A 13784-nucleotide genomic window follows, 5' to 3' on the forward strand; every position below is an offset into this window, starting at 1 on the left:
GCTGCTCCTCCACCACTACCAGCCATGAGCCCTCTTTGCTCGAGGCTGCCAGAAGTGTGTATCTGCACGGGCAGCGTGCTGCCGTCACCAACCTTCGACCTGCAACGTTCCTCTTCGTATGCGCACTCAGCAACACCCTGAGCATCTCTCCGGACTCCGCCGCTGTAGCCTCCTCCCGCTCCCACGTGCTTCTCTCTCCGCACCGCCACCGCACTGACTCATGTCGCCTCTGCTCGGGTGTTGTGCCTGCAGAGTGGCTCACTGCCTTTGCCTGACGCCTACGGGCCCCTTTCAACGCTTCTCCGCCTGGTGTTGTCACGCCAACCAGGTAAAACTCAGCTCGCCTCCATGGCCATCGCCCAGGATGGCTCTGACACCATGAAGAGGATTTGGGAAAAGACTACTAGTCTAGAAGTCACCATTTCTTTGTGTCTCTTGGTAACCGATATTATTGTTCTTGAGCTCTAAGCGACTAAGCCCATGAGCCTAACAAAGCATTATACATTTCAATAATTATTGTACTAGGGCGCTCTACATCTACCACAGCACGAACACTTCAAGTCTTCAACAATACAATTATCTGTCTTACATATGACCGGATCAGTGGCGAATCTAGTCTGAACATTTAGAGGAGGCTCATGACCACTCTCTTCTTCTTCCTCTCCTCTTTCTCTTCATTGTTTCATCCTAAAAATGAAGGGAGGGTTTAGGAGGGTATCCATGAATCTTGGGGGTTGGGGGGGGGGGGGGGGGGGGGCTTTAGATCCGTCCCTGGATCGGATCACACAAAGAACCAAATAAGAACAGGATAGATCCCATCACAACTCACTACAGCATACTAGCATGACCCGAAAATCTGGTATAGGCATATTAGGCATAGAAGGTGAGCATATGTGCAGCAAACACAGCAACTACAATATGCATCGACATTGTGAACGTGTACGATGCATGACCAGCATTGGTGTGTCTTCTTTTCCACTGGTGTGAAGTGGTAACATTAACTGGCGAAGAACCTGACAGACCCATTGTCAATTGGTGAGGATGACAACAGCTAGAGAAGAGAAACTAGATATCAAATTAGCACAGGGATATTTGAGCTTACAGTTGTAGTCCACCCATCCCAAGCGCATGTTATCCAAATCATGGACTACAAGTTTATTCATTAAAATGATATCTATAGAAAAATCAAATCATTAGCAATATTTAAAATAAAAATACAATATCTTTGGATAAGTATTACATGCATGCTTGGATTAGTTACCGATCACTACATAATTCTTTTTATTCTTAGACATAGGGAACAAACCTCCTAGTACAGTTATTTTTAGACTTCCTTGTCTTTTCCAGCCCATGCAGAATATCAGCTGGTCGCCCTGTAGCCCACATTATTACAACAAGCAAACATGGTACACGGAAGGTATTAAATATTACTGAAAACAAGTCTGAAAATCTAAGGAAGCAGCTAAAGGCTTTCACCGTTAAAATCTCCGGCAAAAGGTAGTTGTGTGGCTTCAACTTCATTGCAGCTCCATTGGCAAAGTTTAGAGTCACGGGTGGAAAAGACGAGTCATCAAGACTGTCCAAAGAAAAAACGCATATGTGTAAGCAATTTAACATGCTGAACGATTAAAACTGCATGCTAATGTGTATGCAGAAAGAACGAACAAACAATCCCCCCCCCCCCCAAAAAAAAAAAGAACGAACAAACAAACCTTCCAGATGCAAGAAAACAAGGCCCTCCATCATTGCCCACAGAAGTTTGCACAGATGGAGAGACTGCAGCAACTACCTGCAAATAGGAGTAATTAGCAGGATTAATATAATAGCATCAGTAAATTTGTCTATGTAGGGAATTCGATCAGCATCATTCAAAATACCGCATTAATAAACGGATCATAGGCCTGATCTGCAAAATATGCTAGTGTTGTTCCTGAATCCACGATAGTTTTCCGTTGACCAGATGTGAACACCGAAGAGTCGATAGGAAGTATTTCACCATTTACAGAAATGCTCTCCAGATTCAAGCTGTAATATGATCTGATTTTATTTAGAAAGTTAGCTACAAATGAATAGTGAACATAATACAGGGAGGCTGTTCACTTGCAGTAATAATTCTTTCCAGTCACTAGTGCTTGCATTACAACATACTCATTATAGATGACATCGTTTGACCTATAAGATAATTTAGGAACATATCATCACCACCTGTCTTTTTTTTCTTTGATAGTATGCAGTATTGTGTGATGTGTGCGAAACTTGACATGGCTATGAGAAAGGATTTATGTATGTTGACATGTTTAAGCGCTCAACTATTTCCAGTGAGAAAGAAGCATCCGGTTGTATATGAAACCATTAATGTACAAGCAAAACAGAATAATAATCTATTAACTCTATTCTACGCAAACTGAACGTACGTTACTGGCCAAGAGATTTACTTTGATTCGAGAAGAGGTGTGTAGACCATTCTTTGGTCAACTGCTTCATTGAGAACAAGAACACCGTTGCCAGAGCTCTCCAAGCATAGGGAGAAAACCATTGGGGATATACCGAGAGAATTCAACTGGGAGTTCAGTGACAACCTGTTTCTGTTTGGCCCCATCCCCACAATGCCGTCGAAACCGAGACCTGTCTGCGCCAGGCCACCTGACTGCAAGTTACTGCACCTGATCCAAATTAAATAAATAGTAACCACTTATTAGTGTGTTCTCAAATCTCTCTCTCTCTATATATATATATGTGTGTGTGTGTGTGTGAACCTTACAGGACACTATGGAGACTTACCCAAATTTAATAGTAGCAGAAAAGCTCGGTATGTTTTCACCGACGGTGTCAAGAGAGATTTCATCGGATACATAATACCCAGCGGATGCTCCGCTTTCATATATGAAATTATAACCACATAGACCGTGCTCGTGGTACGTGTCACAGCTTGCAAGGCGGTTTTTTATTGAATCTCTGCACCATTTATCCGAACATCCTATCACAGTCGACGTGGATGACAACCAAGGATCGTAGAAGTTCCGCTGACTCTGACAAACAAAATAGTAATAGTAATTAATTATCAAATAAGGTGCATTCCAGGTAATAATGATTCAACCAGCAAAGTATCTTCATTTGGTTATTTATTAAAAAAATATAACTGAAGAGGAAATAATTATTTGGGAGGAGAAATGCTTACAAGTCCGCTTGGTTCTGGGCAACCAGAACAAGGCCTGCAAGTAAACCACAATGTATCGCTGCCAGTGTCAACTAGAGCCGTAAATTCCTTTGGAGGGCTTCCCAACTTCACTCGAGTTAAGTATGGCCTATTTAGAGTAAAATAGTTGCAAAATATCAACAATAGTACAAGTGCGACAAGGTTAAAAGAACTACCATATGTTATCCATGCTTTTTGGAAGCAAGTTATCCATGTTTAAAATAACGTTAGTCAGCCGTTTGTTTTTATAAGGTTAAAGGCTTCTAAATGACCACTTGTCATATCTTGAGCTTTCTTCCAGAGTGTAAAGTAGGAGTTTGTTCGTTAACCAAATTTATTGGCACATATAGGAAAATGAGATCGGTTCCAGAAGTAAAGGCTTCTTAATTAAAGGATACCGCAGCGGCGCAGCTTCACATATGTACAAAGTCTTGGTGTACAAAGCAATGTGGTTTCTATGTTATGAGCATCCATATTATTAGAACTTCTTTAGTGGCGAACTGTGTCACAGAAGGATTTCTTCTTTTGCGGTGGCTTATTCAGATATCTGGAATTTAAAGTTGTGCCTCTTATATTACACAACTTACAGAGGTTAACGTCTAATTTCTAGACCATATTTTACTGTGAACTGATCGACGCAACTTACAGAAATACATAGAAAATGGAGATGGATGTTTAGTATTCAACAAAGTCATGTTCAGTATTGAATATAGCACGCGCACACATTATATTCAACAAATCGAGACAAATTAAGATTGTGGAATAAATGACTTACGAGCCCACATTGTTGTCCGTTGAGCCGATTACGGGGAGCTTTACGACTCCGGTGGTACCCTGTCCCTCACCTGTCAGCCTTCTTCCGGTGGCATGCCGTGCCATGTCCAATTGCATTAGCTGCTTCACAGCCGTTGCCTTCAACTGCACTCTGCGCTCCAGGCTAAGGACTGGCGGGAACGACATTGCGTCTCCACCGGTGAAGAGTGCAATCTGTGGCACAAACATCAGAAGCAGAAGCAGCATCCATCTCATTGCACGCATATCCATACCTGCAATGCGTATATATATGTGTATATATACAAAGAGATACCAGTTATTGCTATAGAACATTGGAATCTAAATTTGTATAGAGCATTGGAATTTTGTAAAGAAAATAAGCATAGACAAATCATAATAAAGCTACTAGTCAGTTAAAGACCAAGAAAAGTGAAACTATTTGCTATGTTGTCATCAAGGTAGAAACACCATTTTTTCGGTCTTCCATTCTGCTATCTTTCTTTGATCAATTTAAAACATGGCAACAACAGTAATAAAACCTCAGTTGTATTATCCGTGCCTCTTAGGCGAATAGAGGGTAATTGTTATGAGCTTTTTTACAATGATTGTAAAGTATCATATGGTACTTTTAGGTACTTTCTCCTTCAATTTTTCCTGACCACTGATCTATGGAATTTATTTTCAAAAATCAAATTAATAGCATTAAGGGTATGCTAGTAGTTTGGCTTCTTTACTTCCGTTTACACAGAACGTTCCGTGACTTCCGTCTATCTCTGTCCAGCGTTCTTTTCTGCCGCAGCCTCTTGGCGCACGCCGCCTCCACTGCCGACGCCGGCCACCACACCGCCGCCAAGCTGAAGCGCCTGGTGTACCTGCACGCGGTGCTGTCGGAGTCGCTCCGACTGTACCCGCCGGTGCCGTCCGAGCACGAGGCCGCGGCGCGGCCCGACACGCTGCCGAGAGGGGTGCTCGTGGGGCCTCACCATTGCACCACCGTTGGCCGCCCTGCTGTGCCGCCCAGTTTCGCCGCCACCCAGTTGCGACGCCGGTCTCCGACACGCCAGATCGACATCTAGGGGAGTGATCTTCTGCCGATCCCGCTGCCGCCGAAGCACTTGACCGAGAAGGTGCCGCTTCAACCGTTTTGCAGGTAGGTGAATCCTCAGGCCATTTTTGTAGAGATTGAACTTGTTCGATGCCGATTAGTCTTAGGTAGATTAGTAAGTTACCTGTATTGGTTACTATGAATTGTGATTGCCTTTTTAGCGCTGAATCTGGGTGTTCTCGAAGAGAGTATAAGTTAAGAGACAAGGATTGCTTTTTGTGTGAAGACAATAGCGTAGCTACTGTGCTTGGTTGGCATTTGTGTGGAACATATGGTTTTTTTTAGTGCAACTCTGACCAACTGAAACAATGTTAAACCATGGACCTTTCTCTGATGGATTCGCCAGTTGCTGAACAAATGAATTCTTGAACCTAAAAGGAGTTAGGAACACTGTTAAACTTGTGAGGGGAGCTCTTTTCAGGCTTGCTTCTGACCAGATTCGTGTTGGGCCAGCTGAGATTTTTGAGGTAAACAGGTATAGTCCAAAGGCTATTTGAGTTAGCCAACTGCCTTGCCTCTGACCCTAGGTCCTGCTTATATTAAGCCTGAGATAAGCCTGTTGATGTCGGGTGAGTGTTTATTTTGCTCAGGTCTAACTTGTGCCGCTGCTTCATTTAGATTCAGAGACTCAGATCATGCCTAGTATGTTGGCAATCTTGTCAAATATTTTTTTTTATTTTTAACCTATTTTTCAATTTTATTTTAAAATTAACTCACCCGGACAAATATTTGCAGATCTAGCCATTTTGGTCGTGCCGGTTCGCGTGGCGTGACAAAAATACGTTGTCACGCCCAGGGTTTTAAAAACCGACCGGACCGGCCTAACCGCCGCCCTCCGGTACCGGTTTACCGGACCGGTTAGGCCGGTAACCGGTGGAAACCGGTTGAATTCAAATCCAAATTCAAATAAATTCAAAAACTCCCATGCAACCGGTTCCGACCGGTTTACCGGCCGGTTTGACCGGTTTACCGGCCGGTTTTACCGGTTTACCGGTCGGTTTGACCGGTTTGAAATTCAAAAGCTCCCGTGCAACCGGTTTACCGGCCGGTTTGACCGGTTTACCGACCGGTTTGACCGGTTTACCGGCCGGTTTGACCGGTTTGATCGGTGGGCCTTCATGGGCCGGCCCATTTTTTTTCTTTTTCTTTTTTGATTTAACTTTAAATTCCCACAAACTATACTAAATGAATGAATTTTTGAGAAAATTTGACACCATTAGATTCATCACACCTTGAAGTATTTTTAGGAATTTTTTGGGAATTTTTCATTTTTTGAATTCAAATTTAAAATTTGAATTTTGGCCGGTTGGGTACTGGCCGAAACCAGAACCGGACCGGACCGGTTTGACCGGTAACCGGTCAAACCGGACCGGTTCCCACCGGTTAGGTTAACCTTGGTCACGCCACATGCATTGGCGTGATAAGGTGTGCCACGTTGGCATGCTTCGGAGCGCTCAGAAGAGATCTGCAAGTGCATATTTCACGTGTCAAGCTTGTCATGCCACTCCCACCGGCGTGACAGTATAGTCTTGTCATGCCACTCCGCTGGCGTGATAAGGTCTAACCTTAGAAAAATCATATTTTTTTCATATGAACTCGGATGTAGATGATTTTTATATGAAAATTGTAGCTCTCAACGAAATCTACAATTTGTAGTTTTGAGTTTTTTCATTTGAAGTCATTAAGATATTTAAATAAATTATTTAAACTTTTGACGGCATATTAAGTGATTTACCCTATGATGGCATATTAAGCGCTTTACCCTATGGAATCGTCTCTTACTTGACATGTTTATCATGGTTCTACAAATCAAGTTTTATATAATATTTCATATATAAAATAATATGGACTAAATAATAATAATTTGATAAAAAATACAATGAGAAATCGAATTATATCATCATTGTGTATAGAATATAATATAACACCCTAGATATTAATTATAAGCTGACGATTGTGAGGGATGAGAGAGAATTTCCAAGGCGATCGATCAGTAACAGTGAGGAGGCAGTTGCCTGTTGCTGGGTGAGAGCTTACCTCGGATTTGAAGGGCACCGAGTGCACCTCGGCGCGGTACTGCCTGGTGACCTCGCGGGAGTAGGCGTCGGTGAGCCGCAGCGCGGCGTCGACCCAGACGCCGTTGGCGAAGCGCACCTTGGGGCCGCCGCCGCCGCCATCAGCAGCGAGCATGCGCAGGGCGATGTGCGAGGCGAGCGCGACATGGGCGGGGCCACCGGCGGGCCCGAGAAAGGCGACGATCTGGTCGAGCATGGCGCCCCGCGCGCCCGCGCCGAGGAGCACCAGCGCCGCGTGGAGGGAGGGTGGGGAGACGGCCAGGTTGCCGCGGGAGCCGTCGCCGGAGGCGATGTGGCGGAGCACGCGTGCGTTGAAGGTGGGCACGTCCCGGGCGGCCGTCGCGTGCTCTATGGCAAGCGGTGGTGGGCTGGCTGGCCGACCGCTTGACGTAGAATATTGTGTGCATGCTTTCTTTGTTCGTCTGGCTTATAACTAATATCTAGGTTGTTAAATTATATTCCATACACAACGATGATATAGTTTGATTTCTCATTTTATTTCTTATCAAATTATTATTATTTAGTCCATATTATTTCATATATCAAACATCAGTATAAACCATGATAAATATGACAAGTTAGAGACGATCTGATAGGGGTAAAGTGCTTAATATGCTGTCAAAAATTTAAATTATTTATTTAAATATTTTAATGACTTCAAATGAAAAAACTCAAAACTACAAAACTGTAGATCTCGTTGATTGCTACAATTCTCATATAGAAATCATCTACATCCGAGTTCATATGAAAAAGATATATTTTTTCTAAAGTTAGACCTTGTCCCGCCGATGGAGTGGCGTGACAAGGCTATACTGTCACGCCGGTGAGAGTGGCATGACAAGCTTGACACGTGGAATATGCGCTGGCAGATCCCTTCCGAGCGCTCCGAAGCATACCAACGTGGCACATCTTGTCGCACCAATCCATGTGGCGCGACAGCGTGTTTTTGTCACGTCATGCAGACCGGCGCGACCAAAAGGGTTAGATATGCGAATATTTGTCCGAGTGAGTTACTTTTAAAATAAAATTGAAAAATAAATTAAAAATAAAAAAATATTCAATCTTAGAGCTAGCACTTGGCAAAAAAAAATCCATATCCTGTTGAAGTGATGTAACTGATGTCCTAGTTGCTGAACTCCAAGTTAACAAACTGAAATCCAATCTTAACCGAGAATGACAACTGAAACGACTAGGATGTAGCAGCATCCCCCCCCCCCCCCCCCCCCCGGAATCTGGGTGTTGTGGAAAAAAAGAGTATTTGCAACAAGATTTTGGTGTGTCCATGATAAAGTTATGCAACAAGTGTCCATGATAAATTTATCGGAGAATCATTTGTACCATTAGTTTGACATAGCCATGGCTAGTAGTCCATTCAATCTTTTTTGTCAGGCAGCTTCTAAAACCAGATGCTTGCATAGCATGAATGGTATATGGTTTGTCTGACGCAATACATTCTGGATGGTTTAATATGCACTTATTTCTGAATTGTAGAAGCATGTGCTCCTGGCTTAGACAAGGTGGAAACAAATAGCTCATTTGGGTGCTCTATGCAGGAAGACATGGCTGATTTAAGCGAAGAGGCTCTGTCAGAGTATTATGAAATTGTTAGCAAGATGTTTGCTTGGCAGTGAGTGTGAAGGTCGTTTTCAGTTTTATAACAACTATGCTCTTGAGAAAGGGTTCAGTTCGGAAAAGCTATGTTGAGTAGGACAACAACAACCATGATATATTAAGTCTGAGGAAATTTGTATGTAGTCGTCAAGGTTTCCGTGAATCGAAGTACATTATGAATGGAAACAGGAAGAGGAAGGCGCGCAATATCAGTCGTGTTGGTTGTCAAGCCAGAATGGTGATTGCACGAGTGAAGGAAACAGGATGGTGGTATGTCAAGGATTTCATTGATGAACATGCTTGTATGTTGCGATCACACAGGAGAATCCGTGACAAGCAGAAAGCTTCCATCGTAGAGATGGAAATTTCTGGGATCCGCAAACACCAGATCATGGATATTTTGGAAATGCAGTATGGTGGGTTTGATACGGTTGGATGCATAGACAAAGACATATATAATTTCAGCTATAGCTATAAGCAGGAGACAATTGCTGCCGGTGATACTCAGACAGTGATAAAGTCACCTACAAGCGCGCCAAGAGAAGGACCCTGAGTTTTTCTTCAAGTATCTGGTTGATGCAGATGGTTATCTCGTCCATACCAAGATTAATAATCAATATAAGCCAATCCATTAACTATACATAATAACACAAAACAAATAATAAATTTCTAAAGGAAAAATTATCTATACCTCTATATTAAAATTCTTGAGATTGACGCACTCTCAGACTCTAAAATAACTATGCCGCTTTGACTCTGAAACCTAAGTTGTCTATTGCATATACAAAAATTGTTGAAGTCAAACCCTAATTCGCTCGTCACTTTAACTTCAAATCTAAACGACTACTTCTCAACTCTGTGGATCTTCTCCGAAGATGCTTCGATTTGTAAGAGTGTGAAAACTTCTCAAATTTTTTACTACAACCTTCACGTATGAAATCATTATATCATGACAAATCTTAAGATTTTAGGTTTTGCTTTGCATTTTTATAGAATTTCAAAACGATCCGGCCACACGTTTGTGGTTATGGTTCGTGAGCAAGATCTATTAAATTTCCTTCCATTTTATAGATACGGGCTCGCATTCGACTCAATAACATGTTTCCTAGGAAATAAAAGTAATAATTATGTGTTAAGAGATTAAAACATGCATTCGACTCAATAACATGTAGTTTCCTAGGAAATAAAAGTAATAATTATGTGTTAAGAGATTAAAACATGCCACACATGTCGGCAAGGGTCCGAACCCACCAGGTTCAGCCAAACACTAACAGCACATGGCCAAACAGAGGTGAATGAGCGGCTTATGACTGCATGTAATCGGAATTTCAATATTCTAATGGAAGCCCAAGCTTATAAGACTTAAGGCGGTCGAACTCGCCTTGCGTCCTCAAGGTGGGACAAAACTCCCACCCCGCGCGCGCCTAAGGCAACCAGCACCGGGGATGCTGTGGCCTGTGGGCCCCAAGTGCCGAGGCTCAACTTCTTTAGTGGGCTGCTGCGATGGGGAATAGAGTTCATTATTGGCCTTTGGAATAGGAACATAATTTGCCAAAGTCAGAAACCACCACATGAACAAGCGCAGCGTAGTGGTATGTCTTTGTTCTTGAAACCTTACCAGGTACGACGAGAACCATTGAGCTATGCATGTGTACGTGCTTACTTGTTGCTTTGAATTTACCTATGTTTGTGAAGCCGAATAAATGAAGGGAGTGCCAGAGCCAGGAACCTGAGGAGGCATCCAGCATCGTCAGAGCCAGGCGCGTTGGTCAACGAGCGCGCGGGGAGGAAGAGGAGTCCAGGCAGGAGCAGAACCTGGCGCGGTGGCCCTCGGCGAAGCCTCGGAGCCGGACGACATGGCGGTGGTTGAGGTGCGCCAGCAGCTGCAGCTCCAGGTAGAAGGCGGCCTTTCCGTCCCCGCCGCTCCCCTGCTGCCGGTGGTCGTCCTGGGGGGCGGCGCGCCTGACGGTGGCGACGAGGCCCCCGGTCCTGCGGGCCGGCCTGGTGCTGTTCGCGCTGATCGCCGCCGCGCGCGCTGCGTTCGTCCCGGCGGACAGCTACCTCGTCCTCTGCGCGCAGGATGGCGCCGAGCTCGCCACCGTCGGCAGCCGGACGTTCGTCGGGGATGGCACCCTGCCGGCCTCGGTTTCATCTCTTTTTCCTCTCTTTCTTTTTCTTCTTTTCTTCTCTTCCTACACCTCATGCTCCAATGGAGTTTCTAGACTGTTGGCGGCTGGAGAACCCCCCCCCCCCCCCCCCCCCCGCCCCCCTATAAAGTGTGCTGATAAGACTATCCGATTTGCTTGGTTCAAGATCTGCACTAGAGATTCAGAGGCAGTCTAAATCCATGAATTTATTTGCTTCTTGCATCGGCTATTTTTTAATTTGTGAGAAAAAAAAAGTCTGTACGACAATAGATAGGTGTGGTTTTATGTGACAAGTCATACTCGTAGGTTTGTTTCCATGGATACAGGACGCCGTAGCAAATAAAAAGGACCATTTCGCCCTCACCGTCCTCCTTAAATTCTATCATCTCCAAATGCTGGGGATGGCGTATGGGTCCCTATATTTTTTTTAAGGAAAAAAATCTAAATTACTCCCTGAACTATAGCCAAAATTTAGATAACCCCATAAACTAACATTTGGTTCATTTTATACCCCAAACTATATCCTTTGGTTCAAATTGCTCCCTAATACAATTTGTGTTTTTCATTTCTCTATGAATGGGTGGAGTTTTAAGTTGAAATTTTACAAGATGCTAGTACACATCATAAAACATCTTAAAAAATACATCATAAATTTTTATCATTATTTTGATAGGTTAGGATATTTATTAATTAATTAATCATTTAAGTACAAAATTATATGAAAAATGATGATGAAAAAATTATAACAAAATTTTTTAATATGCATTGTGATGTTCACTCCTACCTCCATCCCAAAATATAAGTATTTGCTGACTTCTGCTGATCATGTTTGACCATTTGTCTTATTCAAAAAATTTGAGAAAAAACAAAAAACAATTTACATCAAATATATACGATGATAAAATATGTCATAACAAAATAAATAATATTTTCTCAAATTTTTTAAATAAGACGAATGGTCAAACATGATTAGCAGAAGTTAACAAATGCTTATATTTTGGAACGGATGGAGTATTACCCTGCAAAATTTGATATTAAAATTCAACTTGTGTATGGAGAAACAAAAAAAGCAAATTATGTATAGGGGTAAAATGAACTAAATTGCATAGTTTAGGGGGTAAATTGAATCACGTTATAGTTTAAGGGGTCATCTAGACTATGGCTCTACTTGAAGAGAGTAAATTGGACTTTTTCCTTTTTTGAAACGTACTAAGATATTTGTCTCCCGTGTTTACAGGTTGGAAAAATGTTACGGAGCACGGTTACCTCACCGTGACAGGTTGGCCAATTCTTGCTTCTTGGCGGGGCGAAACTACACTATGTGTCCCTGGTGCACGTGCATTATGGTGAAAAAAGATTTTTCCTACTAGTTAATTAAAATTTACCATGTAAATTATTACTTTTCTTTCTTGCAATGGAAAGTGCACCAAGGTCAATTCGATTCTGGCTTCGCCAGTGCTGGACGCCATGCAGTGCAGACATCATTAGACCCATGCAGGCGATCAGGGAGCAGCAGCAGCCTGGGACGCACACGCACTGCACATCACAGCACAGCCGCACCCCAGCTAGTGGGCTCCCGCTTGAGTGTTTGAGCGTGCTACGTACTCGTAGTACACGTACGCGAGCAGTCGAGCACGGTACATGCTTCGCGTCGCCTCTGGCAGGAGCCGTGCCTTGAAGAAGCAGAAGCAGAAGAGAAGGGCTCGGTTCCTCAGGCCGGGCCCCTTCAGGCCTCAGCGTTCTGCCGCGTCACTGCTGCAGTGCACGCCCGCGTCGCGGCATGGCCGGGCGTGGGCCAGCTCGGCTTGCCCCGTTCGTTCGCCAGTTCACGTGCTGGCGGAACGGAAGGAGAGCGCAAGGCGAGGGCGCGACTCAAACGGAGACCCACCGCCTGATCGAGCCGCAGATCCAGAAATAATTGAAGGAAGAGCTGATTTCTTATTCTTGTTCCTCTCTTTCTTATTCCTCCCCTTTTTTCTCCTCTTTTCTTCTCAAAAATAGAGGAGGGCTTAAGGGGCGCTCTATTGTTTCTTGAGGTCTAGGTGAGACTACACGCACGTGACCTGCCGATTTGGCGGGCTATCGGAAACTGGCCCAGTGCGCTACCGTGGGCTTCTTTTTCGGTAGTGAAGGGACGACGTCCGAGGACCACAACGGCACAACATAACGTGAGGGACGAGTCATTCCTGACTTTGACTTTAGTCCCGACCCTCACATGTGGTTCCGGCCCCACACATGGGTGACCCAAGTGCAGAGGGGACCAGAGTCAAATGAATTCTTTCTAAGGTGAGCGAGTAGTAAAATGGCATTCATATCGCGCCCGGTTTGCGGTCGAAATATTAAAAGTTACATGCACAGCCAGTTTGCGGTAAAAATATTAATAGTCACACACACAGCCGATTTACGTGGAAATGTTAAGAATCACATACGTGGGTGGATGTCAAAGTGTCGCAAAAAGGCAAGCTCAGTCTTCTTCCTCCTCGCGACATTGGCCGATTTTAGGGAAGGAGGGTTGTCGGGGCTGGGGAATCCATCACCGCTGGACATAGAAGAATTCGAAGGGAGGGGTGGGGAAGCACAACGGCTGTGGTGGTGGATTGAGGGGTGGTGGGGCGAGGCGGTGGAGTGTCGCCGGCTGCTAACGGTTAGCTAGACAGCCGATAGACCACAACTAGCAGTGGCAAATCTAGCCAACATATCTAGATAGGGCTCATTTTCCTTATTTCTTCCTAAAAATAGAGGGGGCTTAGGGGGTATCCATTGGTTTTGGGGAGGTAGGGAGGGCTTGATCCCCCCTAGCACCCCCTTTGGATCCGCCCCCTGAGGACGCAGAGAGGAGACGGAGGAGATAGAGCAGTCACGGCTAAAGAAAATAG

The 13784-nt window shown here is 44.2% G+C and overlaps 1 protein-coding gene across 6 annotated transcripts; it reads right to left on the reverse strand.

Moving 5' to 3' along the window:
• Window positions 1-409: 409 nt before the first annotated feature.
• LOC120676092 (aspartic proteinase 39-like) lies at window positions 410-11002 on the reverse strand. Of its 6 annotated transcripts, XM_039957314.1 has the most exons (13): window positions 10577-10593; window positions 10443-10490; window positions 10143-10259; window positions 3972-4242; window positions 3179-3305; window positions 2782-3029; window positions 2436-2663; window positions 1878-2037; window positions 1713-1789; window positions 1477-1576; window positions 1307-1373; window positions 1103-1174; window positions 410-1013 (listed from the first exon to the last, which is right to left on the reverse strand). In XM_039957314.1, exons 4-13 carry the CDS (start codon window positions 4238-4240, stop codon window positions 871-873), a joined length of 1491 nt encoding a protein of 496 aa, XP_039813248.1. In that variant the 5' UTR covers window positions 4241-4242; window positions 10143-10259; window positions 10443-10490; window positions 10577-10593; the 3' UTR covers window positions 410-870. The 6 variants fall into 6 exon arrangements, with proteins under 6 accessions (XP_039813248.1, XP_039813246.1, XP_039813245.1 ...); XM_039957312.1 differs by lacking the exon at window positions 10143-10259 and having other exon boundaries at window positions 1878-2025; window positions 10577-11002; XM_039957311.1 differs by lacking the exon at window positions 10143-10259 and having other exon boundaries at window positions 10577-11002.
• Between the last annotated feature and the right edge of the window lie 2782 nt (window positions 11003-13784).

This window comes from Panicum virgatum, chromosome 5N, assembly GCF_016808335.1.
Source record: "Panicum virgatum strain AP13 chromosome 5N, P.virgatum_v5, whole genome shotgun sequence".
In the NCBI taxonomy this organism is placed as follows: domain Eukaryota; kingdom Viridiplantae; phylum Streptophyta; class Magnoliopsida; order Poales; family Poaceae; genus Panicum; species Panicum virgatum.